Genomic DNA, 27,500 nt, shown 5'->3' with positions numbered 1-27,500 from the left:
TGTGTAAACCAGCCAGTAGTTCTTACACATGCACTGTATCCAATACAACATACTGTGTCAGCATTAAGTTTCTAATGGACTTTGAATCAGCTTTAAGTCCATATGGCCATTCACTGCAGCTCAGTATTATAGGAGAGAGTAAACAGTGAGAAGTGCAGTCATAAAACAGAACAAATCAGGCTTTGGATTACACACTGACTCCTGAAGCAAAAGTACAAAGGAAACAAATTAAAATAGCACAATAAACAATGAATACTGTACCAGAAAACCGGAATTCTGCATATGCCAGTACAGTCAGAATGAGGAGAAGTACATTATCAAAGATCAGTCCCATCTTATCTAGAAAAGGGAAAAAGACAGACATTTACAGTTTAATTCACACATTTATGCAAAATGCTGTGCAAACCTGTGAGTAATACCCAATAAAACTGCAAGTGACAATGAAAATAAGGATGGACAGAATATTCCGCACATACTGAGCTATATAAATGTATTATTTGTATTATTAAAACTGGGCAAGGTGAGTTTATTTCTGAAGCACATTTCATACATAGAGCTAATTCTTAAGTGCTTTACATAAGTAAGGCATCATGCCCCAGCCAGTACCCAACCAGGACTGGCACACCAATCACAACTCACACACCAATCACATCTCACACACCATCACAGCTCACACATCATCCCATCCCACACACCATCACATCTCTCTTCCACCTCTCTGCTCACTATCACAAGTTTACTGATCATTAACCACACCTGTATCTCATTTCAAACCACCATTTAAACCCCACAGGTGCCTGAGTTCAGTGCGTCGCATTGATGGTCCAAGATGACTATTTGCTGACAAGAGACCTGCAAGCTTTGACTCTTTTCTTTGTTTTCATAATTAAAGCCATAATGTTTTCCCCACTCACAACTCACTTGTGCTTCCACAATGTCTCACATGGACTGTGTGGCTAAGAATACAGTATTTCTTCAGCATGTGCTAGTTAGCATTTTAAAAGCAGCAGTGTCTGAATCAGCTGCACGTGACTAATGGTGTTTGAGGAAGCTTGTAAGGAGACCAGCATAACAGTCCTGCCTGTGTGAAATGAAGACATGGATGAGTTTGTCTAGATCCTGTCTGGACATCAAATCACTACATTTGTGTGGTCAAATGATGAACGTTTCAGTCTTTTCAGACTGCTGAATGTACTAAAAGGTTAAGTGAAGTCCTTCATCAGCGCTGACTCTTCAAATGTCATTTCAACATGTGCAGTCTTTTAGTCAGCTAATATTTTTGGAAGATGCTTTGTTTGTATGTTTTTAAGGCTAGGGACACATTGACCAAACAGTCGGCTGTTGGACGGTGTTAGGCAATTGGATAGCATCGGTAAGTGACTGTCACCCGTACTTAGTGTAAATAAGCACAGGCGACGACAGCTGACATTGAGCTTATAGAAGGCGATCATCGGTCACTCATAGTTGCTGTTAGTTGATCAGTGTCAGTGTGGTGTGTCCCTGGTTTAATGGTGGAGCTCCTCACAGTCAGTGTGTTTGGCAGTGCTGGGTGAAGTCGCTGCTTCCTGGGTCCTTTATACAAGTTAGCAGACTGTCTCTGCTTTACTGGGGTGTGAACAGCTGAATCTCTAATTATGTAATTGGATGTAATACTTTACCTACTATTGGCCAACCAGTACTGTCTATTATGAATTTGTTATTGTCATTTTCTACATGTGTTCCTTCATATTTTAAATATGCTATCATTCAGCCTTTAATGGAAAAAGCCTAATTTAGACCCTGCTGTGCTTAAGAACTATAGGCCCATATCTAAACTTCTGTTTTTATCAAGAATATTTGAGAAAATTGTGGCCAAATAACTCTGCAGCTTTGGAGAGACACATTGTTATGACAAGTTTCTGGATTTCAGAGAGGACCCTCCACTGAGACTGCATTTTTTATGTCTTCTGATGTGGGTGATTGTACTGCACTGATGATACTCAACCTCAACTCTGCATTTGACACAGTTGACTGTTATATTTTAATTAAGAGGTTACAGGACTGGGTGGGTATATCAGGTGTAGCCTTAGACTGGATTATATCTCATCTCACTGAGAGAAGTTTTACTACATCTATTGTTGACTTTAAGCCTGTGTCCTCCCCGACTATCCTGTGGTGTGCCGTAGCATTTTGTTTGGGGCCCATGCTATTTTCTTTATATTTACTGCCTCTGGGACAGATCATGGAAAAGTTTAATATTGCATATCACATATTTACTGATAATATCCAACTTCATTGTACATTCAAACCTAATGAGGTTCACAGGCTAGCTGAGCTTTTAGATTGCCTGGATGCAGTTGGACTGGACTACAGATATCTTCATGCATCTTTATGCTGAAAAGACTGAGGTTTTGATTGTTGCTCCTGATGAGGTCAGCCCCTTGACTAAGCAAAGCTTTGGACATTTTTCCTCTGCTGCACACCTTAGCATACATAATTTAGGTGTTGAGATGCTAATACATGTTTTTATTTCATCGCTCACTGACTACTGTAATGTTCTCTTAACTTAGATCTGCTCTAAATCATCTCCAGCTATTACTCAGTGGGTCAATAAAACAATCCCACATATTCCCCTCACAGAAATCTCTCCACTGGCTTTCTGTTTTCCAATTTAAGATTCTAACTATTGCATATAGAGTGTTGCATGGTCAGGCCCCTGCCTGTGTGTCTGAACTACTCTTTCTTCACATACCAGCTCACGCTCTCAGATCAGGTGAGTTAGGTCTTTTATATGTTCCACGGATCAGATCAGGTGAGTTAGGTCTTTTATATGTTCCACGGATCAGATCAGATGAGCTATGTCTTTTAAGTGCTCCACAGATCAGGTCAGGTGAGCTAAGCCTTTTATATGTTCCACAGACACATCTAAAGGCTCATGGAGACTCACCATTTGCAGTGGTAGCACCCACACTGCGTGGTATTGTGTTTTACTGTTGTATTGTGGTTTTATGTTGTGTCTTATCTTGTCCTACTTGTGGTTTTACTACCCTGTAATCTGAATTTGCAAAGCACTTTGTGACTCTTGTCTACGATAAGTGCTATATAAATAAACATTACTTACTTACTTACATACCATAACCTCTGCTTTCTCTGTTTGCCTTCTGTTTGTGCTGATCTCAGACCAGCTTGAATTATTTTTATTTGTGCCAGGCAGTCTATCACAGTGGTTGAGGCATCTTTTGTGTTTTGAATTTGATTTTTTGTTCTCCTTTTTGTCTCGCTAGTCCTTTAATGGACTAATGGTACTTCCATCTGCATCTATGCATTATCTAGTACTCTTGAGTTGTCAGTATTGCATGTTTATTGGAACCTTGCACATTTTAAACTTCTTAAACAGGTTTATGTTTTAAACATCCATGTGATGTTTACTGTGTTGAGGTACACAATGAGATCTTCGGAGGGTAGGGCTAAAGCCCAAGTCCCTTCCCTTCAGTGGACCCGCCAGCAAGACTGGAGGGGTCTGCCCAAAGCCTCTGAGGCACACTGCCTCTGGGGCACTCCAAGAGTGATAGAGGAGAGGAGGACCGTTCGGGGGAGGAGCACGCCTGGAACCAGGGCGGACGTGCACCCCCGCGTGTCCGTTGAGGCCGAGGACACGTCACAGCGCCTTATGTCTGTGTGGAATGGCGCTAGTGTTTGTGTATGTGTGCGCCTTGTGTATGTGTTTAGGCGCGTCACGACGTGGGGAAGCGTCGGGAGCCGAGCCCCTAGGGAGGGGTCGTTGTCGAGGACTGCTACACTTTACGTGGAGTGTTAAGGACTGCCCTGAAAGAGACAGTGAGTCTGCCTTTCTCCCCTGTGCACAGAAGTCTCCCTGGGTGGTAGTTCCTGGCCCGCCTTGTGTTGGGTGGGCACTGGGCATTGTCGTGCAGTGTCTGTCTGTGTGTGCATGGTGGGCCGGGATGTGCTGCCCAGGTATAGGACGCTTCAGGAGCCACACCCTTTGGGAAGGGGTACTGTCACGGAAGGCTCCTCCACCCTTGAGTCACGTGGTATGGCCCGCTGTGTGCAGGGGGACTCACACATGTCAGGGATTAATGTTAAATGTTAGTCTGTCTACTTAAACCCCTGCCAGTATATGATCCCCATTGGTCATTGTTGCCCTGTAATGTTGAAACGTCTGTGTAGCTGTTATGCCTGTTTGTATCATCTTCCACACTATGAAAAATGTTTAAAATATTAAAATTCCTTCTAGCAAACAAAGTACTGATAAACACTGTTACCTTTTTCATCTCCTCTCCAGTTGACAATGAAGAAAACTGAAATTAAACTGATGCCAAACAGAAATCCTCTTGATATTCTAAACAGGAAATCTGCAAATGAAAAAAATATGAACATATAAACTCAGTTGTAAACCACAGACAACTGTGTCATGGTAATGAACAGTGAGCATGGGTTAGTGGCCCTTGTAAAACCCCCTCTTGTTGCAGTGTTTAACTGACCAGAGAGGCACAGCAGTTCTTGACTGAGTCTACAATATACTCTGCTAGGGACACACAGTGAAAACACTGCGTTGCTGTGCTAACTTTAATAAGCTTTAAGTATCCCTCCCACTTAGGTGAATTAGATGGATCAAACATTACTGATAATATTGCTCCCAGAACACTCCTGCAGCACCCAAACCCCAGCCATGATCACATACTCCACCTCTCAAGCTTCCTAATTCTCACCTCTTCCATGTGTCTCTTCCAGCCAGCTCATGTATATATTGCTTTCTCACACATGCCTTGCAAAGTCTTATCAGTGCTCCTATATTTTAAAGCTTTTCTATTCCTGTTGTCCTGTCTGTTTGTATCATGTATGTCCCCATGTATGTTATATCTTATATTATGATTTTATATATTATGATTTTCTGCTAGACACTTTTGCTGATTGGATATTGTATTTTTATCTCTACCTGCTTTTTGGATTTATGACTCATGATTCTAAATAATAAATAAATGGCCTCATCATTTTACTCCTGCATACAACTCTCTTCCAATATGTTCGTCTGAAAAAATGCGCTTGTTTTTGAACCTCATCAAATAAATCAGTCCACTTATATAGCACATTGTAATTACTTTAAATTTCAGCTTTACATAGGCAGAGGTGGGTAGTAATGTGCTACATTTACTCCGTGACATTTATTTAAGTAACTTTTTTGAAGAAATTGTACTTTTAAGAGTTGTTTTAAAAGAAGCCACATTATACTCTTATATTTGCAAAGTCTAAAAATTTACTCCATTATATTTGTCAGTATTCCTTCCATTACATTTTAAAATAATTTTTATATTTTGTATGTTTTCACCACAACTGAGTTAAATCCTTAAAGATGATCGCTGAGTTAAATCTCTAAAAATGATCACTGAGTTAAATCCCTCAAGATGATCGCTGAGTGTTGCCATTTTGCTTCAGTAAGTTAGACATTTGGACAGTTGACCGACATAATGAACAAGGAACAGACACAAAGTGGATACTCTTGAGGTGTTCAAAGCCACAGAAATCCATGTTGAAACGCAGGCAGATTGTACTCCATCAGATTTGACATTGGTCACCCAGGGCAAAAGAGTACTGTACAATATTAGGAACAGTGAGTTGTCCCCCTTCCTTATTAGACTTAGAGAACCATTGAAATGAATACATGTGGATTTTGCAGGGCCAACTGACAGCCACATGTTCAATGTCATGGTCACTGCCCATGCAAAGTGGCCAGAGGTGCAAATTACAAACAAACCCAGACAGGACCAGTCGAGGGCTACAAATTCTATTCAGCCACTATGGAATACCTGAAGTTTGTGTCATTGACACTGGACCTCAATTCACTGCACATTAAAACATTACATATTTTATAGCTGACTATGTTAAACATGTTCAGCCCCATATCACCCAGCCACCAATGGGCAGGTTTGCACAAACTCTCAAGCATGCTCTTAAATCCTCAAAGGGCTTGACCCCTGTCCAGAAACAGCCCAGACCTGTCCCGCAACAGTCTAGACCTGTTCAGCAACAGTCAGAAACATTTTTGCTGACATTTTGCAATACTCTGCAGCTTGAGGGAGTGAGAAAGAATGCTTTTTTTCTGGGCTGTCAGTTACACACTCAGACCCAATGTGATATTGGCTATGAGACACACATTGGACTCCCAGATTCTCCTCCTGGCCTGCATAATTGAAACAGCAACAGTTTACAGTTGGAGATGCAGTGCTGCTCCATGATGACAGAGAGGATAAGAGATGGACACCAGGAGTGGGGACCAATCAATGTGCGCCTGTTTCTTACACTGTGGTTTTTGGTGCTACAGAGGTATGGCAACGTCATGCCGATCAGTTTAAACCCCATCAGAACTAACCACACCTCATAATTTGCATGCACTTTTTAATAGCTCTGCATAAAAGTATGAATACAAACAGCAGATTTCTTTTCTGGTTGTTATAAAACCACAATATTTCTATAGTGCTGGTGTCATGAGTAGTTCTAGAGATAGTACAGACACATAAGTTGCTACTGTAATGTGGGAGTCGAGGTAGGATGCACAAACTAGCTGTGTCACACACACAGACGTTTATTTCATACACTTAACAAAACAAGCACAATGAAGACTGCTAAAAACGACCTCTGAAGCACAATGAAGCACAATGAAGCACAATGAAGCACAATGAAGCACAATGAAGCACTCTGCTTATGTGGGCTCAAACACCAACCAACACCAACGACTAAACAGGACTTTATATACATGCACAGTAACAACGTAAAACAAAGAACAGGTGTGATACACGGAAAGGGCGTGGCCATGCAAATGAACACACACACACACACAGGAAGATGTCTGGGACGAGGAGGCCGTGCCGTGACAGCAACCTTACTAGGCCAACATGATCATAATTAGTTTTTTAACATTTGTTTGCACTGTTCAGAAGGTGAATGTGTGTGATTTGAATTAATCTCTATGAAGTTTATGCTACACTCACCTACGCATGTGGAAACAAAAAACAGCGTAAAAAATGGAGCAGGACAAATGAGGCCATGTTTTAACGGCTCTGAATCACACATATTTAGGACTGAAACATGTATTAAAATGGAATGGCACCTGTTCTATGAGAAGGGCATTAGAATAAGCACATAGAAATTTGGAGTAATCAGAAGACATGAGGTCAGGTCCACTGTTACACTCCCGACAATCATACACCTGTATCACTGTTACACTTCCTACAATCATACCCCTGTATCACTGTTACACTCCCTACAGTCACACCCCTGTATCACTGTTACACTCCCTACAATCACAACCCTGTATCACTGTTACACGCCGTACAGTTATAAAGTAAGATCTCACCATCCATCTAGCAAATCAGACCACAACAACATTTTTCTCAAAGGCCAAAGCGAGCTATCAGTCACCACACTTCAGGATACACTTTGATGTTCTGGCTGGGACATGTTCCAGCACTGATGGTTGTGATACATTTATTTATGTGGTGCACTGGTGGATGACACTGTGCCACTAATTATCATCTAAACCGTCCCAAATCCCATATGATGAAAAGACTGTTCATGATGCTATTAAGAATTAATACAAAAGATTACACATTACACAGAGAAGGGTGTGGGGTCTACCACACCAGGCAGGCTGTGCAAAGATGCCCTGATACAGGTGCTGGAGATACAGACTGGAAAATGGTGGTGGTGAACAAACAGCAGAAGAGGGCCGTAGTGATACATGTGGCAATCTGGAGTGAAAGCAACATCAGGAAAAAGGAACATGAGAAGCTCGAGAAATACCAAGGGATGAAGGAAGAGCTAGAAGAGATGTGGAAGGTGAATGGAACAAAAGAGCATCATTACACAGAGAAGAGTGGTGAGGGAGGCTAAGAAAGCTTCAGGGACAAGCTGGCATCTCTATTCCAGCTGAGTGATTCCAGGTGCATATGACAGACTGAAAATGACAATATGCTACAAACAAAAACCCTTAAGATGAGTGTTGACACTTTATTGGCCTCATACAAACAGATTTATTTTTAAGATATTATGCTGAGTAAAAAACAAACAAAACAAACAAATGAAAACCAACAAAAAAATGTAATTTATGTTAAACCTGTATATAGGGTAGATTTAATTAATTTATGAAGTGTTGTCAGTGACTGTAGCATTAAGATTTAATTACAGTAAGTATGGATTCACATAGGTCAATTTTAAAATAGCATTTTGTTGTTCTCTCTCTCTCTCTGTCTCTCTCTCTCTCTCTCTTTCTCTCTAGAAGGATGTTTCATGCCATGTGATATGTGATAAATCAAAACAGGAAGGGGAAAGTGACCACTATACAGAGGTGGTCTGAAGAACAGACCTGCACAAGACATCAGCCCCCTTGAGTCTGTATCAGCAGATTAAACTAGAGAATCAAAGTCAAGCATGGAGTTGGACTACAACAATAAAAGTCTCAGTAAGAGCCATGATTGGCTCTTCAAGGACTGTTAACTGTCTCACATGTGGTAAGATGTTTTCATTCCTGAGGGGAGAGATAGCATACTCAGAGAAAGACATGAATAGCGTCACGATCAGTCCCTCCCGGGTTCTGTGTTCCGTGTTTTTCCCTGTCTTGTGTTTCTTAGTTCCGTGCCATAGTTTCGTTTTCTCTGCCCCTCGTTTGATTTTCCACACCTGTCCCTCATTAAGTTCATGTATTTAAACCATGTCCTGTTCCCTGTGTTTTTGGCTGTTCATTGAATTTGTTTCGCTGTTGTTGTTTCTTGAATCTATGTTCCAAATCCTTCATTTTTGTTAGTCTGTCTTGTTTAGCCCCAAGTGTTTTCCTAGCCATTTGCCTTCGTGTGTTTTTGTTTGTTAGTCATGTATCCACATACTCTCCGTGTTGGCTCCATAACCCTGGACTGCCTTAACGACTCTGATTTTGGATTTTCCCTGAATAAATCTCGCTCTGCTCCGCACATACGTCTGCCTCCTTACCGCTCAACGTTACAAATAGAAACCTTAGGTGATGTTTGTCTTGTCTGAATTCATTTTAAATAACTTTTTAATTGTTATTAATTGTATTTTTGTGGGGATTTTTTGGTATTATTCAAACCATTTTTGAAGATTGATAAAATGTATTTTGTTGGATAAGTTCCTAACAAACCTAACAAAATCAATTAGTGTATGTACTGATTTAATTTTTTCCCTCTAGTTCTTATGTAGTGGCACATTACCTGTTACCTGTTGTCAAGTCTAACATTCTCTCTCAACTTCTCTAACTGTCAACTTCTCTATCTGTCATTTTGACACTGAACGTTTTATTAAAATGTACATTGTGTACACAATGTCAAAGTTACTGCATGGTAAAAAAAACCTGTTTTCACTGGACTCTAATCTTGAGAAAGTAACGTTTATGTGAAGATAGTTCAGCACATTAACAGATCTATATAAGTGTTGTGAGTGAAAGATGACTAGGAATTTATTCAAAAGTACCTTCATAAAGAAAAAGTGTAGATGAGCTAACAAAAGTAAAGAATTTACAGCATTCCATTTTTACTTACAAAGACAATACCATAGGCCATCAGGCAATTTGTCTTCCAGACAGAAAGCCAAGAAAAAACCTGAAATAAAGAGAATGAGATTTACATCAACATTTCCTGGTTTTTCAACGCTGGCCTGTGACCCCGACTACGATTACGACCCCGAATACGATTATGGCATATGCCATGGAAAGGAATGTGACCACAGTAAAAAACATGACTGGCTACATAAGCAAGGCCCATGCTCACATACTTCATAATAACTTAGAACAATGAAACACCTACTTATGATGATCAACAGTGCTATAGCCCCAACAACAGCCAGCATGATTTTGTATTCCGTACCCCAGACACGCCACATCACTAGAGGAGAAAGAGGGAAAAATCATGAATGAAAGTCATTCTGCACAGGTCTGGTAAGCTTACTTTACTTTATTCCATTACATATTAGTGACTACCTGCTAGATCTGTAATTGAATACTTAAGACAAAGTATTTACTATAATAAAATAATGGAATCTGATGACTTTTAGAAATGCCATCAAGATAACATCTAGCATGCTAACTGTTGGCCGTTATCTCCAATTGATTTATAATGCAGTTGTCATGACCTTTGTTTGACAAAATTGACTGTCCATTAGTAAATGCTTGTTAAAGATTTTTTGCGTGAAAGTCAGCTAGTATAGTAGAGATGAATGGATGCATTTTGGCCACACTGAATACTGTTCTGTTCAGATGAGACTTTTCTGTTTTCTGCCATTATCTGGTTATAATTGTAATGCTAATTTTTCACTTGCACAAATTAATTTCTAAAATTGGACCTCACATTTTCAGCTTTAGGGCCATATTATTTCTTTATGCAGTGCTGCAGGTGAAATGGTACCTCATTAGGAAGAGAGCTGAGATTGGTCTGAAAATTTTGATATGTAATATATATGTATCATGCTATAAGTAAGAACCTTTAACGTGAAATTAACAAAATATGCAAAACAGAGAAAATGCCTATACTTCAGAGGGATAACGTCAACATGACGCTAAGAGCCTTCATAGAAAACTCAGTGGAGCCGTGGAAAACAACCCTAGAGGCCAATTTCCGACCAATAGTATGAGTCACCATCAAGCATGGGATTTACCAAGGAGATGCCCTGTCTCCGTTGCTGTTCTGCATGTGGCTGAACCCACTCAAGTGAAATCATCACCAAGAGTGTCTATGGATACCAGCTACGGAATCGATCAACGATCAGCCACCTCCTCTACATGTATGTCATCAAGCAGTATGTCAGAAGTGAATGAGACATCGGAAGGTAGCTAGAACTGAGGGGATCACACTACCAGGGGGTAATATAACAGATGTATAACAGCTGGGATAATAAACTGGCCTAATGAGAAAACAGAAGCCACTGACATCAAGACAAGGGAACTCCTCACAATGCATGGAGGGTTTCATCCCAAATCCAGCACACTGAGACTGTAGACTAAGCAGGAGGCGGAAGTGATAGTGGAAGTGGCTGATATGGAAGAATCCTACCAATGGCTGGAAAAGGCTGGATTGAAAGGCAGCACAGAGGCACTAGTCATGGCAGCACAGGAACAAGCTCTGAATACGAGATCAATAGAGGCTGGGGTCTACCACACCAGGCAGGCTGTGCAAAGATGCCCTGATACAAATGCTGGAGATACAGACTGGAAAATGGTAATGGCTAACCAACTAGACATAGTAGTGGTGAACAAACAGCAGAAGAGGGCCGTAGTGATACATGTGGCAATCTGGAGTGATAGCAACATCAGGAAAAAGGAACATGAGAAGCTCAAGAAATACCAAGGGATGAAGGAAGAGCTAGAAGAGATGTGGAAGGTGAATGGAACTGTGATTCCCATGGTAATCAGAGCACTAGTGGCTGTGACCCCCAAACTGGGAGAATGACTCCAGCAGATCCCAGGAACAACATCAGACTTGGTCCAGGAGAGTGCAGTCCTGGGAACAGCTAAGATAATATGCAGGACCCTCAAGCTCCCAGACCTCTGGCAGAGCGTGAAGGAAAAAGACCACCTGGAGGGCAAGTGGGGAATTATATATATATATATATATAGTTTCCAGAGAAACGGAACCCTTCGGACAGAGGTCCATCAACAATTGCGTGAGTGTTTGAAACCTTCTGTTTCTCTGGAACCTCTGTTGAATATCTCTCTCTCTCTCTCTCTCTCTCTCTCTCTCTCTATATATATATATATATATATATATATATATATATATATATATATATATATATATATATATATATATACATTCGTAGACACACATATACAATTATACAAATATAAATATACAATTAAATGGCCATAAATGTAATAATCATGTAAACTTACCTGAATAAACAACAGCCAACATCACAATACCTTCTAATGAACTTAATAGTTTCATTCCTGAAAGAAAAAAGAAAATTCTCATATAAATGACTGATTATATCAAATTGAGGTCAGGACACCCGTTTTACAGACATCCTGGTATCCTGCTGTAGGATCTGGGTTCAAGAGCACTTTCAGTGACTGCAGGTCATTTAGGCTCTGAGACAACAGAGCTGTCCCACACCATTATACTCACTCTGTCACACTTCACACCATTATACACACCATTATACACAGTATCTTATTATTGAGCCATGTTGATGTCAAGAACACACTGAGGACTAGTCTTTACCTGTAATCATGGCATTGAAGGAAATCCAGTCATTTTTAGAAATATATATAAATATATATAATTAAAAAACTTTTTCCTTTGTGTAAAGTATATTTATTCTATCTCATCAAAGGGAAATTTAGAGATCTGGTACATGTAAACAAATATTTTGGACTGCTATTCACAAAACTGTCATTGCGCCTGATGTACTGTTTGAGTATCAAAGTTATCCCATAGCACATTTAGCTTCTCACATGTAAACATAAGTTATTGTCTGTAAGTTAATACTGACATGTACAGTCAACTAAAATGCAGTTTAACGGTGTGTTCTTTGGTGGAATCAGAAGGAAGTGTCACAATTATGTTGCACGAAAATCAAATATTTATCTAGATAAATCCTAATATTCAAATACTACCTAAGTAAATGCCAATGAATGAATGAAAACTTGATGTCAGGTATCTTTATCTACATACGTATCTACATAAGTTAGTCATGGCCCTCAGTGTGTGTCTTCCTACTAAGATGAAGTGGTACATGTCTCAGGAAATGCACGCATTCACCATTCCACTATTAAGCATTCAGTACGCACTCTTGATTTTATAATTACACTGTGACAAAGATAACAACCCTACTTGGCTCTTGACCTCAGTTCCTACAGGTGGCAAACACATGCCTCAGTCACAAGACCAAAGAGCTAGCACTCTCGCACAACAATCAAAGCACCCCTTTTAATCTCAAGGAGTGTGATGGTCTCATCACACCACCTTCTCCTTCAATGAGTGTGATGGTCTCATCACACCACCTTCTCCTTCAGTGCCATATCACTTCTGGCACCATTTGTGATGAGTGCAGTAACCACACCCAGGTCTCAAACCTTGGTACTACAGGGATAGTCGCTGCCCTCAGCCTTTGTCCCATTAATATTAAGTTATTAATCTGACAAACACTTAATTCAAGACAATATTTCTTGGTAAAACATACCTTTAGAAGTGAATGGAGAATAATACAGCAGTCGAAGAATCCTCGTGAGATTAATAGCTGAACAGACAGCTACCTCACTGAAAAATCCTGAAGCAAAATAAAAATAATTTTAATAAGTATTCTTCATATCCCAAATCAATATAAAATACAAACATTTACAATATGCTTTGAAAGCACTGGGATAGTTTAATTGTTCATACAGTATGTTTCTTCGCTCCAAAACTTTATTAAAAGACACAGTGACTGCGGTGCTTGAGCTGGTGGCTGTAATTTAATTGTCTTTGTTAGTATTTTTAAGGTCTGTTCACATGTTCTAATGTGCTGTCCCAGCGGATACAGTGGAGAATTTGTAGAATGAACCTTAAGACACTGCCATTGCATAATACAAAAGGTCATACAGTTATGGGAACTGTGTACTATTAACAGAGGAAGACTGTTGTAAAAATAGAATCTAACTATTTTGAGAAACTTTTTAGCCACTCATATACTATTGGTTGGTTGTGAAACTGTGCCCTATTCGATTTTTTAGTCTCTGGGACATTTTCGTAATCCATAAATAAAAAAGACCATGTTTGAGAATTTAGAGAATTCAAGCTGACATTCAATCTCAGGTGACCAAGGATCTGAGGGTGTAACAGACATGTCTAAAATCCCTTTGGACAATCTGCATGATGCATTTTGTGCTTGTTCTGGGGGAAAATGCTTGTTGATTGCATTTTATCCAGACAACCATTTCCTATACTGTTTCTAAGTTTATGTTTGAGAGGCCAATCCATTACTAAACTAGCATATATTATAGTTTTCTCAACTGTTAATGTCATTTGTGTGCCTTTGAAATTTTAACAGAGACTAGAATCAGTGTTTCCAAACACTACACAATGAAACTTCAAAAAGTCAGTTAAATACTTACCCTCAAGTTGTCCCCACAGGATGAAGGCAAGAAACATAACAATGTTTGGACAAAAGACGAGGACATGCTGTATTTTTATCATGTGGTTATCTGAAGAGATTAAGAAGAACTGTATTTAAGTTCCCTGCAGTATAAGAAAACTTCATTACCAAAAACATCAACAGTATTTAGATGAAGATCTCACGTACCGTCCAGTTTTAGACACGTCCATGGTATGCAGACAAGCAGAAGGGAAAGTCCACATAAACAAACAAAAGCACAGAGAAACAACTCCAGTTTGTGGATGGCAGAGAAACCTGTGGCAAAGACACATAATTACTTGTATTTAACTGTATGTGAAATGTATTTGTTCAGTGTACAAAGTCTAATTCACTGTAGGTCCCTGTAAAAAGAGCATGTAATAATATAATAAAGTATACAAGAAAATAAAAATATAAAACAACATTTAAAGGAATTTGATAAAATGGCAATAATTTAACAGTATATAAAATTAATAAAACAAGACAAACCAACAATGTAGGTCTCAGTGAGTTGTCCATTAAAAATAATAAAATAATAAATAGATTAAAAGATCAAAGATGCACTTTTGCATCCAGCTAAATGTCATTCCAACTTAAAAGGGAATATATTCTTATCAAATTCTGTTGATCTTTTGATCTATGAGGAGCACATGGCACAAGGCAGGAATCCGCTCTTGATAGTGTACACACACACACACACACACACACACACACAAAGAGCAACAGTCCATTACAAGGTACATGCAGATGAACACACTCCTCACACAAGGCCAATTTAGAGATACCAATCAAGCTCACATGCACATTTTTGGAATGTGGAAGGAAACTCCACATAGACACAGAGAGAACACGTAAATTCCACACAGACACAGGGAGAACACATAAAATGAACACAGACACGGGGAGAACACGTGAACTCCACACAGACACAGCGAGAACACAAAAACTCCACACAGACAAAGGCCTGACAATAGTCCCAAGAATCCTGAAAGTACACATGGTCTCTTGCAGTTTTTTTTAGGAAAAGTGAACATGCCAGATTGTTATTTATTGATTTCTCCTCAGTTTCCAATACTGTCTAACCACACGTGTTAGTTAGGAAAATAACATTTTTGATTGTCATAACTAAATGGATAATTCCCTCAAACAATTACATTAATATTTATTTGTTTTGCTCATATTAATTTAATGGTGCCATTAATTTTGCACTTTAGGTATTTGAGCACATTCGCTGTTTATAGTTCCTTTTTAAAAATGGAAAATTGACTAAATAATTATGTCTTTTGACACCTGGTCACAACTTTTGGTGTTTTTAAACAGAGTATTTAAAAGAAGCCATTATGGTTTGCTTAATTCATTTTTCTCAGTGTATCTTTCTGTAAACGTGGGTTTGACATCTAAAGCTATCAACAAAGTTCATCATGGCCTGAGTTTTCATCACTTAGAATGTTGACAAGTATACCTTGCATATTACTAGATTACCAAATTTGAAAGGACATAATGGAAACATGTTTCTTTATAAAAAATCTAATATCATATTTTCAGAAACTTCTTGCCATTAGTTATTTAGTTCTGTTCATCTTTATTTAGACAAATGTGGAATGTCAGGCCCCATTCCTGTACATCCCTGCTACCATGGAGATGTTAACTTACCCAACTGCAGTACTTCCACAGATGTGTTAGCTGAGAACGCCTCATGGAGAACTTCACATATATACAGGCCTTTGTCTTCAGTTTGGATGTTCTTCAGTCTAAGTGAGAAGTTTCCTCTGTGGATTTCCTCAGAGCTGAAAAGCTCAACTCTGTCTATATATCTCTCATTAGTTGACTCTGGTTGAATTTCACCCTCTACAAAGAGCAATACTACAATATCTTGATCCATTTTTTTCCATGAGACCTGTTCAAGCTCCTCTGGGGGGATGTGGGAGTGTACAGAGCAGTTCAGAGTGGTGTCCCCCCCCCACATATGGAGACACAGCCTGTCCTCCAGACAAAGTTAAATACTCTGAAAAAATATATAAAACATTTGATATATTTCAGTTCAGCATTTCATTTTAAAACCTCAGGTCAGATAGTAAAATTTTATAATACATTCAGCAAAGTCTAAGAAACATCATGTGATTTAAATAAACAAGTGAAATAATGTCTAGAGCAGAGTTAAATCAAAATTATTTTCCCACAGAATACTCAATCTGTATGACAAAACAGTGTTAATAATAATTCACCCACCACTCATCTTTACTTCAATCAAAGTTTCATTAGATTCCTGGTTTCTGTAAACAACACACTTGTAAACTCCTGTATCCATAATGGTCACATCTGTTAGTAAGAGTGAGAAGTTTCCATGGGCGATGTCCTCAGTAAAGAAATGTGCCCTATCATGGTAAGCCTGGTCCTGAGACTCTGATCGACTCTCTCCATCTTGGAACAAATGCACTAAAGTTTCAGGGTCTGTTCTTCTCCACTCCACTTCCAGCTCTTCCACTGGTATGGGATTTTGAACATAACAGGGCAGCATCACAGAGCCTCCAAGCTGGACAGCCACAGGACCAGAGGGGCCCAATACACTGAACCCTAAAATAAATAGAAACATTGGTAAAGGAGTAATAGTTTTAGATTTGCATTTCAAAAAAAGAGATTTGGAGTTCAAAATAAACGATCTTGCTCCACTGGCTGTGTGCACTGTAACTGCACATAAAAACAAGTCGAAACGATTTTTTTTTTTTTTTTGGCTAGACACGCCTAGTCGTTGTTCTTATACAAGATCAGCAAGGCACCTTTAATCCCAGGTTCTCCTAGAATTATAAAAGATAGTAACCTCAATTTGAATAATACCGTACATCTGTTATTGTGTGAAAATATACTGACCTTAAGAATTTTGAGCATCAAAGTGCCGCAATCGACACTTTTTTGGTACGCATATTTAGCGATTAAAATTATTCATTTTTAAATGTATCGCTTTTAAAATATATTTCTTCCAGCGACCAGGTGTTTGTGTGGTTTTATTTCTAATCAAGAGTTTAAACGGGAAAGTAATCAGTATCGTTTACTTCGCTACGTTTAAATTACGCATTGGGCGCCATTTAAATCGACAGAACTTTAACAAACTAACGTAACTATAACAAACTAAAAATAACAATATTTAAATCAAAGCCTACCTTTACAGACGTGAACGGCGTTTGAGAGGAAAAAGTAAAGAATTGTGCCAATCTTCATGTTTGGAAAATGTTTTACCGTAAGATATGAGAACAGTTTTACTTTCACTTCCACATGTATGCGGAACAGTTGATGCCATACAGTTGTCGATTTTAACCAATCATATAACAGCAATTCGTGGCGAATCAACCTTTATTGAGCCAATCATTAACAGAAATTACTTGTTTATCTTTACTAACGTTACATTATTCACATAGTCAATCCAAAATGGTGTTTATGCATTGGACATTTTAAATGTTAGGATGCATGTTAAAATTATTTCAGAAGACACTACGAAGTAGTGGTACTTTAGTGGTACGAAGACACTAAAGACATTAAAGATATGAAGATAAAAGACAGTGAGGTGTTCTTTGGAAATAATGATAGGCTTAGAAATGCATCAAATAAGTCCGTGTGACTGTACAGTTTAGGTTTATAAAGGCATTCCTGTCATGTCACATGAGCAATCGACCCACGCTCCACCCTTCATTAATGTCTGTTGTGCAGGCTGTGGATATGAAGAGTTATGGACAACCACCAAACTGATATGAGGCTGTGGTTGGCTTCTTACTCATCTTTTTCTTATTCAAATGTCAAATTTTATAATTCCGTGTCAGTTAATATAGCTATGAATTTTGACAATTCCTAATTTATGAGAAGACACAAGTACAGTGTCTGATTGCAATTATATATACTTTATGTGCTTTTATCTGCTGACTGTGACTCTTAAATCAGAGTTATCTGACACAGACATGGCAAGAAGTGTAGTACTGTATTACAATCCTGAAAGAAAAGAATATGTATTGTTTGTTGTGACATTTTGAAAATAGATTATGAGCATTTATGCTCACTGGCCAACTGTGAGAGCATGTTATGGAAGCTCTGCACAAATGTTTTCTGTTAAATCTGACAATGTTATAAGAGAACAGACATGGTAGAACAAAAAAGGCCTGTCTCTCCAGGCATTTCTTTACTGTGACATGAGTATGGGCCCAAGCATAACTACAGGGTCAGACAGCAATTTGGATCTTGTTGGTGTACCTTTATTTCCTGATTCTCTATTAAATTGGACAAAACATTATGAGAATAAATATAACAAACCAACAGAAACATAAATGATAAGAAATACTACTGTGTGTGAGAACTGAGAGCAAGAGCTGATTGGATTTTATGCTTATTTGTAGTCTCATATTGATCAAAGTCTGTTGAATCTGGCACAAAGGCATCAGTGTGAAGGTTTGCTGATCGGTATGTTGAACACCTTCAGACCAACATAATTAATAAACTGTCTTTCCAGTGGCAAGTGTTTATGAACATTACATTAATGGCATATCTGTTTGTATTGCCAGTGGGTTTCCAGATAAACAGGATGTTTTGAACAGAGGTCCTTCATCAGCTGTGCATGCAAAGTGTTTCTGAATTTCTAGGATGATGAACCAGTTTATATTTTAAAAAGTAGATGTTTGAATCATAACATTCGAGGGGTTCTAAAGTTCCAGCTCTTGAATGTGCATGGAATATAGCACATCCTGGCATGAGGATAACCTTATTGGAGGTTTCAGTGAAACCTAGACTCTCAGTTGTATGTGCAATATAACTCTTCACATTCCACGGCCTGCAAAACTCCCCTTACTCACAGCTATTAAGACTTAAGAACATTTGGACTGAGAATGAAAACTTTGCTTATGTTTTACCTGTTCAGAGAGTCGATGCACTGACCTATAAACAATCTGCTGTTAAGACTGCAGACTAAGTTAAGACTGCTGTTTGGTGCTGACATATCACTTGCGCTCACCACCTACAGCACAGGCTCACTGACACTCCACACCTGCAGCACAGGCTCACTGACTCTCCCCACCTGCTGCAGAGGCTCACTGACACTCCACACCTACAGCAGAGATCCCCCCATGTCTCCTATCACCAGAGGTGTCAGGCACCTCTCATTTGAGGGGGCACAAACAGACTATAGACAAAATAAAAAACAACACATAAGCAATTTTATAAATATAAAGCTTTACTAAATTATGAACATATATATACATATACAAAAGAACACATACACCCAAGAAGCTGTGTATACATGCGTGTACACAAACAACAGAGATGAAGTGAAAGACGCTAATCCCTGAAGTTTAAAGTCTTGCAATCCTTTTCACTTTCAGTGTTCAGTCAGTAGAAATGACTGATGTGTTCAGTCAGTAGAAATGATAATGTTCATAATTTGCTGTTGCATGATTACTGGTTAAGACATAAACCCCCTTTTTTAACTTTTTAAATGTGTTTAAGAAATGACATCAAAATCAGTTGTGATCTCGCAATGCAATCATATGATACAAATTAATTATATAATTTTAAAAGGGGGGGGGGGAATACCACTGCCAAGACAGAACACCTCCTGCACATGAGAAAGAACAGTCAGACTGCAGCTGGAATCCACCAGTAGCAGAATGTAACATGGACATGCTGTGTGGTCCAGCTGTGGACATGTGGAATATGATCATAGCTAAACTGCATCACACAGTATGTTAGCAGATATGAAAGTACCTAAAACCAGTATAAGAAACCAACAAACTGGTATATGCTGCTGCAGTAGTCATGGTTGAGAACCTTGACTATAAAATACAAACCATGACAAGGAAGACAACTTGGATGGAAGTCAACATCTGACAGAGCTCCAGAAGGGCATAAAGATAAAAGATGGTGTCTGACTATGGAAGATATTAAATGGGTGACCTATAACGGAGGCTCTAAAGTCTGCTAAACTGGTGAACACCACTGGTACCAAGACTGCAGAGATACACAAAAGAAACACCAGCTAAAAAACTAAAAAGTGCACTCTCAGTCAGAATTCAGCATAACTCTGACTGTGGATCCACCCAGAGCTGAAAGAGAACAGTACTGGAAGAACATATGGGAGAATGAATCATAAGATAACACTGGTGCTCAGTGATTAAACAGGGAAAACTTAAATCTGAGCAGGGCAGTGGGGACCCGTGTAAGCATTACTCTACTGTTAAAAAATTCTGTAATTAATAATAAATGCCAAAGCAAACAAACAGACACTTCAGATGTCATTGCTACCCTCATTGGTTTTGTCCACATTTTGTGAGCCTCACTACACACTGGGTCCTCCTAGTACGTAATAAAGCATAAAGCTGACAGGTGATTGGATTTGGATGTTTAGTACTTTCACTCCATTGGTCAGCTGCTCAAACAGCCATTATCTAAGGCCTTCGCATATATATATATATATATATATATATATATATATATATATATATATATATATATATATATATATATATATATATATATATATTTATTTATTTTATTTTATTTATTTATTTTTCAGCTTTTTCTATGTGTTTTGGCTTTTCTCTACTTGCAAAGACTGCATAGCTCCTTCCATGATAAAGATATTCAGAAACTCAGTTTACAGTGTTGTCATGTAGACAGGGAAAATACATTTTTGGCTTCATAAAGAGTGTGTGCTGTTATCCTTTTTGCAATGGTGGATGTAGCCAAAATAGCACTGGTTTTAACATTGGTAACAGGACTTGTTACAAATTTACACATAAATATACAGTTATTCTGTTCTAGTGTGAGACTGAGGAGAAACTCCACTTCAAGAAGGAAAACCTGTGCATGCAGACTAGGGCTAATGCCTCTTGTGGACTCCAGCGGTGGAAGCAGGCCATCTCATCTTCAAGCTTCTCATAACGTACTTGACCCCTCTCTCCATGGCAACGCAGACATTCATTCCAGGGGAAGGCTTTTCTGCAGGTCATGAATCTGTCATGTGACCACCCTAGAGACAGTATGATTAATATGCTTAATTTATTAATAACATACATTCTTCTTATTTATTTTACATTCATCTTTAGACATTAACAGTTCATCAGTTGACTACAGTGGTCCCAAAATTACAGTGGTAAAATTCTTGTGATGAAACATCCCATTTGTAATATGTTTACGCATTGACATAGTGAGTCAATGAGACCACAGTTACTTGGTGAGAGAGGCAAATAAATCTGATTATCATCTGCAAAGCTCTGGTAAGACATTCCAGAGTCTTGGACTAAATGGAAAAAAGCATTTTAACAGAACAGAACCCTGGGGGACCCCACATCTGCTCAAAATGTGTCCATTTCAACAAAGTAATTCGGGTTTGTTCCTGAGGTTTGTTCCTCATTGACAAGTCTATATAAAAGTACTTTACTTGATGGTGGCAAAGGCAGAACTGAGATAAAGTAATAGAAGCACAAATGTTTTTCTAGTATTTAAATGGATGTCATTAATCACAAAATGTATGCTGAACTAAAATTAGAACTACATGCATTCAGCTGGAGGCAAGACCATCAAATGTCCCTACTCTAAGGATGACTTTGAAGATGATTCTGATACATTTTTATACACAATAATTGTTTTTTATCTGTGGTTAATGTAAACCATGTGACTTCTCTGGCTCCTAATCCAGGGCCCTTTGACTCTCCCATGTTGCACAAACATAAATGTGGTATCAGCAAAGATCAAAGGTTACATCACTTCAGTTTTCCAAATGCAAACATGTAACTCATGCAAACAGTCTGGTTTTACACTTAATGTCATATGGTGTGACACTGGGTCATCTGTGTGAGCAGCACCCTGCCATACACATTCTAGCACTTATCTTCTCTTAAAACTTGCAAATAAACTAGGCTGTGTTTAACAGCGCATTTGGAACCATTGTGATAAATGAGGCCCTACCTCTGCTAAAACTCTTATTTACCCCCTGACTGTGTTTGTTTGTTTTTTTGTTTGTTTTTTGTTTGTGTTTGTTTGTTTTTGTCAGAATTACACTTCTATAGCCGTATATCAGAAACAGTGACTGTGCCTTCCATGATTAATACGCTACAGATGTTTATGTAAGTATGCCTTGCATGATGCACTACATACGTCTGTGTTTACTGTAGTGTGTGAAGAATGTGAGTGTGGGATATCCTACCTCTGCAGGATGCTGTGGTATTGAGTCCTCTACACGGTTCAGTTGTATTGCATCTAGCTCTTCTTCTTCTTCTTCTTCTTCTTCTTCTTCTTCTTCTTCTTCTTCTTCTTCTTCTTCTTCGTCTTCTTCTTCTTCTTCTTCTTCTTCTTCTTCTTCTTCATAATCTTCTTTATCTGTGTTTTAGACAAAATTTGAAGTTGAAGTTATATATCTGCTATAAACCAGTTGTTTTGATGTTCTACAGTAGTTTTAAATAAAATGTAATTCATTCTAGTTGTTAGCAATTTTACATAAATGCAATTTTAAATGAGAAACACATAGTGTTATGTAGTAGTATGGGGCTATGTTAAGATGGCATGTGCAACTGGCTGTTATGATGTTCTGTTGATAAAAGGGCTCGGTAATACACACCAGTCTGAGCTACCACAGTGGGGTCCATTAAGATTCATTAACCAGTTCAAGATGTTTTTACATCAACAAATGCTGGACACCTCTTCAATACTGAATACATGGGTCTGATTAGTGAAATAGCTGAATCAGATTACTGAACAGCTGGACCTGATTACACTGTCAGATTACTGAATGTCTTAGTCTGATTACTGATTACTTGGCCTGATTGTTAAATATTTCTTTATCTGATCAGTGAAACACCTGAGCCTGATTAGTGCAACACTAAGGTGTTACACTAGACACACTAGGAAAGGACTCCTGCAAAACAATCTCATAAACTGGAACAGACCATCTTATGCCCACTAGATCTTCTGTGATTATTTGTTTTGATGTTTCTGTGACTGTCTCCACCTACCTTTTTGTTTTGATAACTCCACTACAAAGATTGCAATAATATAGCCAATGGCAAACACCCATTCAAATGGAAGGAGAACCACTTGGAGATCTTCCATTGTTCGTTTACCATTTCCTAATGATTATAAACAAAAGAGGAAATGGAGTCCCTAATCAGTACTTTTCAATAATGCTAATGAAAAAATGAATTAATTATTCTACTATGATGAAGGTTAATATTGCAGAGTATTGTTAAAAATTTTACCATTGCAATGTGTGTGTTGGAAGTAAAAAGGAACTGTTATGTACACTGGCAGTCAAAAACCCTGTTACATGTGTCACACACTGATGTTGAGTAACCAGTACTGATGGGTTTAAAGAAATGTCCCTTCTGTTTACTTAAAGGATTTAAATTTTAAGAATGAGACAACTGCCTTTGGGAACTTGTATAAAAAGCTGTTCTTGCTTTACTGGCAGCAGAGACAAAATGGCTTCAATATTTAGAATAAACCAGAAAAATTGTGTTTGCAAAGGAAGTTATATTCATTACAAGAAACTGTTACTAGAGCTGCAGCCAGGACAGTGTGAGTGGGATCTTAACAAAGCCCACAGAGAGTGGATCATTAAAAGGAAGATTCCACTGGGTATGTTACTCTGGATGGGTTTAATACTGCTCCTCAGATCCAGGTTTCAATATCTATCACCAAATGAAACCTGAGAGAAGCTGAGGTATCTGTTTATGAGAAGGAAACCAATGCTCAGACACACACAAATGATTTGATCTGGATTTTTCCAGTGAACACACAGACTGGTTCGTCTGGATTTTTGCAGTGAACACACAGAGAGGTGTGTGGACAGTATTAAAGACTGTGTACAATGCAGTTTCTTTAGATCAGTTAGATAAAGTAAAACATGAAAGCTGTTAACAATAAGTGCTCAAGGATAGAAAAGGACCTATCAAATACTGAAAAATACCCTTGGTTGTCCTAGTATTTTTAAGCAATCCAGTTCTTGTACTATGAATTCACACAATCCACAATTTACTTTAGTTAATAAATTATAGTTTGTTGATAGTAGAAACATTTCTGGCAAGGCAATGTTTACTTACGTGCTGACAGGATCAGCTCTGCTGATAGTGTTATGGAGTTTATCAAAAAGAGAACTGCTGTTGCACACATACACAATTTAAATACCAGAGCTGTAATACAAGACCAAAAAAGAGAGGTTCCAAATACAATCCAGAATTCAACATACAATAATTAACTGTCCACAATACAGTTTGAAAAGGCAGTATTCAGAATACAGATACTTTATGCATTTTTAGGAGAATATCTCAGCAATAATAGCAGCAAATGGTCTACTAATGCATTTCCTATATGATAAGCCCAGTCATGGCTATTTATAATATATTTGACAAAAAAATCAGATTTATAATGAAGTATGTAGGCAAAAACCATTTTACTGAGCAGAAACTGGGAGGGAAAATCAAAGCTGACTACTGCTAATCTTTTCATATTGAGTGACTGGCCTTCTTAATAAATTCACCATTCAATGGCTAATAAATTCACCATTAAAAAGCACTAAGTAAGAAAACTTTCATTTTCTAACATTGACCAAAAGTGTGACAATTAATACTGACAGTACAGCACAGCCAATTCACTTATGCTTTTTTAAAATGTATCTGAATGTATTTTGAACAGGTTATTATTTTTATGCATTTTAAAAGAATATGTTACTAAGTACATTTGGGACAGTGTGTTCTGAATTTAGCCCATGCATGGCTTCAGGTGAAACAGGACAATTCTGGTTATTGAAATGTGGCAGTGCTGGCACTAGATCTGTGAGTGCTCAGAGCATCACTAAAACAGCAGGGAGAAAAGGGCTCACAGACAGAAGTTTCCAGCACACTGTCTGGTGTTTTAGTCTGTTTTATAGAACACCTCTTTTCATTAGTGCAGTACAGTAAAAAGCACAGCTTTATAGTGCAGGCATACTTGGGATGGAAGCATACATATTGAAACACTTAGCAGGGGTCAGGATGGACCGTGGGCCCAGACAGTGATGTTTTGAGACACAGACACACAAACACACACACATCATACAGAACAGCAGTGCTGCCCTGTAACTCACACATATCAGACTGAAGAGCAGTGCTACCCTTTAACTCTCTCTCACTCACACACACACACACACACACACACACACACACACACACACACACACACACACACACACACACATCAGACAGGACAGCAGTGCTGCCATGTAACTCAAACTCATCAGACAGAACAGCAGTGTAACACACACACACACACACACACACACACACATCAAATAGAACAACAGTACTGCCTTATAACTCACACACATAAGACAGAACAGCAGTGTAAGACACACACACACACACACGTCACACAGAACAGCAGTGCTGCCCTGTAAGTCACACACATCAGACAGAACAGCAGTGTAACACACACACACACACACACACACACACACACACACACACACACACACACATCATACAGAACAGCAGTGCTGCCCTGTAACTCACACACACACACACACTTCAGACAGAACAGCGGTGTAACACACACACACCAGACAGAACAGCAGTGCTGCCATGTAACTCAAACTCATCAGACAGAACATGAGTGTAACACACACACACACACACACACACACATCAAACAGAACAACAGTACTGCCTTATAACTCAGAAACATCAGACAGAACAGCAGTGCTACCCTATAACTCACACACATCAGAGAGAACAGCAGTGCTACCTTTTAACTCACACACATAAGACAAAACAGCAGTGAACACACACACACATCAGATAGAACAGCTGTGTAACACACACGTCACACAGAACAGCAGTGCTACCCTGTAAGTCACACACATCAAACAGAACAGCAGTGTAACACACACACACACACACACACACACACACACACACACACACACACACACACACACACATCAGACAGAACAGCAATGCTGCCCTGTAACTCACACACACATCAGACAGAACAGCAGTGCTGCTCTGTAACTCACACAAACACACACACACACACAACGACATCAGACCGGACAGCAGTGCTGACTTGTGTAATTCACAATCATCAGACAGAACAGCAGTGTAACACACACACACATCAGACAGAACAGCTGTGCTGCCCTGTAACTCAAACACTTCAGTCAGAACAGCAGTGCTGCCCTGTAACTCACTCACACACACACACACACACACAGACATCAAACAGAACAGCAGTGCTGCCCTGTAACTCACACACATCAGACAGAACAGCTGTATAACACACACACGTCACACAGAACAGCAGTGCTGCCCTGTAAGTCACACACACACACACTTCAGACAGAACAGCAGTGTAACACACACACAGACACACACACACATCAGACAGAACAGCAGTGCTGCCCTGTAACGCACACACACACACACATCAGACAGAACAGCAGTGCTGCCCTGTAACTCACACACACATCATACAGAACAGCAGTGCTGCCCTGTAACTCACACACACACACACACACTTCAGACAGAACAGCAGTGTAACACACACACACACACACACACACACATCAGACAGAACAGCAGTGCTGCCCTGTAACGCACACACACACACACACATCAGACAGAACAGCAGTGCTGCCCTATAACTCACAGACATCAGACAGAACAGCAGTGTCACACACACACACACACACACACACACACACACACACACACATATCAGACAGAAGAACCGTGCTGCCCTGTAACTCACACACTTCAGTCAGAACAGCAGTGCTGCCTGGTAACTCACACATATCAGACTAAAGAGCAGTGCTATCCTTAAACTCTCTCTCACTCACACACACAAATACTCTCACACACACACAAACACACATCAGACAGAACAGCAGTGCTGCCCTGTAACTCACACATTCATTAGACAGGACAGCAGTAAGGTCTTCTAACTCACACACGTCAGACAGAACAGCAATGTAACACACACACAAACACACACGAACACACACACACACACACACACACACACACATCATACAGAACAGCTGTGCTGCCCTGAAACTCACACACACACACACACACACTTAAGACAGAACAGCAGTGTAACACACACACACACACACACACACACACACACATCAGACAGAAGAACCGTGCTGCCCTGTAACTCACACACTTCAGTCAGAACAGCAGTGCTGCCATGTAACTCACACACACACTTCAGACAGAACAGCAGTGTAACACACACACACACACACACACACACATCAGACAGAACAGCAGGGCTGCCCGGTAACTCACACATATCAGACTAAAGAGCAGTGCTACCCTTTAACTCTCTCTCACTCACACACACATATGCTCACACACACACACACACACACACATCAG

General features: G+C 39.1%; 1 protein-coding gene and 1 long non-coding RNA gene across 5 annotated transcripts in view; both read right to left on the bottom strand.

The window, feature by feature from the left end:
• Nucleotides 1–17,411, bottom strand: part of LOC145651368 (uncharacterized) — a 30,190-nt gene extending 12,779 nt beyond the window's left edge. Inside the window, exons 1-11 of one of the 3 annotated variants that reach the window (XM_081698075.1) lie at nt 17,271–17,411; nt 16,342–16,686; nt 15,766–16,117; nt 14,281–14,388; nt 14,093–14,182; nt 13,183–13,269; nt 11,891–11,947; nt 9,810–9,887; nt 9,546–9,605; nt 4,263–4,352; nt 262–339 (exon numbers count right to left, since the gene is read on the bottom strand). In XM_081698075.1, coding sequence (XP_081554201.1) covers nt 262–339; nt 4,263–4,352; nt 9,546–9,605; nt 9,810–9,887; nt 11,891–11,947; nt 13,183–13,269; nt 14,093–14,182; nt 14,281–14,388; nt 15,766–16,078 — 961 coding nt within the window. In that variant the 5' untranslated portion in view covers nt 16,079–16,117; nt 16,342–16,686; nt 17,271–17,411. The remainder of the gene's footprint in view (nt 1–261; nt 340–4,262; nt 4,353–9,545; nt 9,606–9,809; nt 9,888–11,890; nt 11,948–13,182; nt 13,270–14,092; nt 14,183–14,280; nt 14,389–15,765; nt 16,118–16,341; nt 16,687–17,270) is intronic. The other 2 variants (XM_081698076.1, XM_081698077.1) reach the window with 2 other exon arrangements.
• Nucleotides 17,412–20,628: 3,217 nt separating this feature from the next.
• The window catches only part of LOC145651379 (uncharacterized), an 8,579-nt gene continuing 1,707 nt past the window's right edge, over nt 20,629–27,500 (bottom strand). The window contains exons 1-4 of one of the 2 annotated variants that reach the window (XR_014117293.1): nt 24,183–27,500; nt 23,097–23,210; nt 22,292–22,464; nt 20,630–21,115 (exon numbers count right to left, since the gene is read on the bottom strand). The exon at nt 24,183–27,500 is cut by the window's right edge and continues 1,705 nt beyond it. This is a non-coding gene — a long non-coding RNA (uncharacterized LOC145651379). Of the gene's footprint in view, nt 21,116–22,291; nt 22,465–23,096 lie in introns of both variants that reach the window. The other variant, XR_014117292.1, reaches the window with a different exon arrangement.

The sequence above is a fragment of the Electrophorus electricus genome, chromosome 15, assembly GCF_041902795.1.
Source record: "Electrophorus electricus isolate QZ-2024a chromosome 15, ASM4190279v1, whole genome shotgun sequence".
Taxonomy (NCBI): domain Eukaryota; kingdom Metazoa; phylum Chordata; class Actinopteri; order Gymnotiformes; family Gymnotidae; genus Electrophorus; species Electrophorus electricus.
Note: the sequence above shows the minus strand (reverse complement) of the source record. Positions and strands in the feature narration are given on the sequence as shown.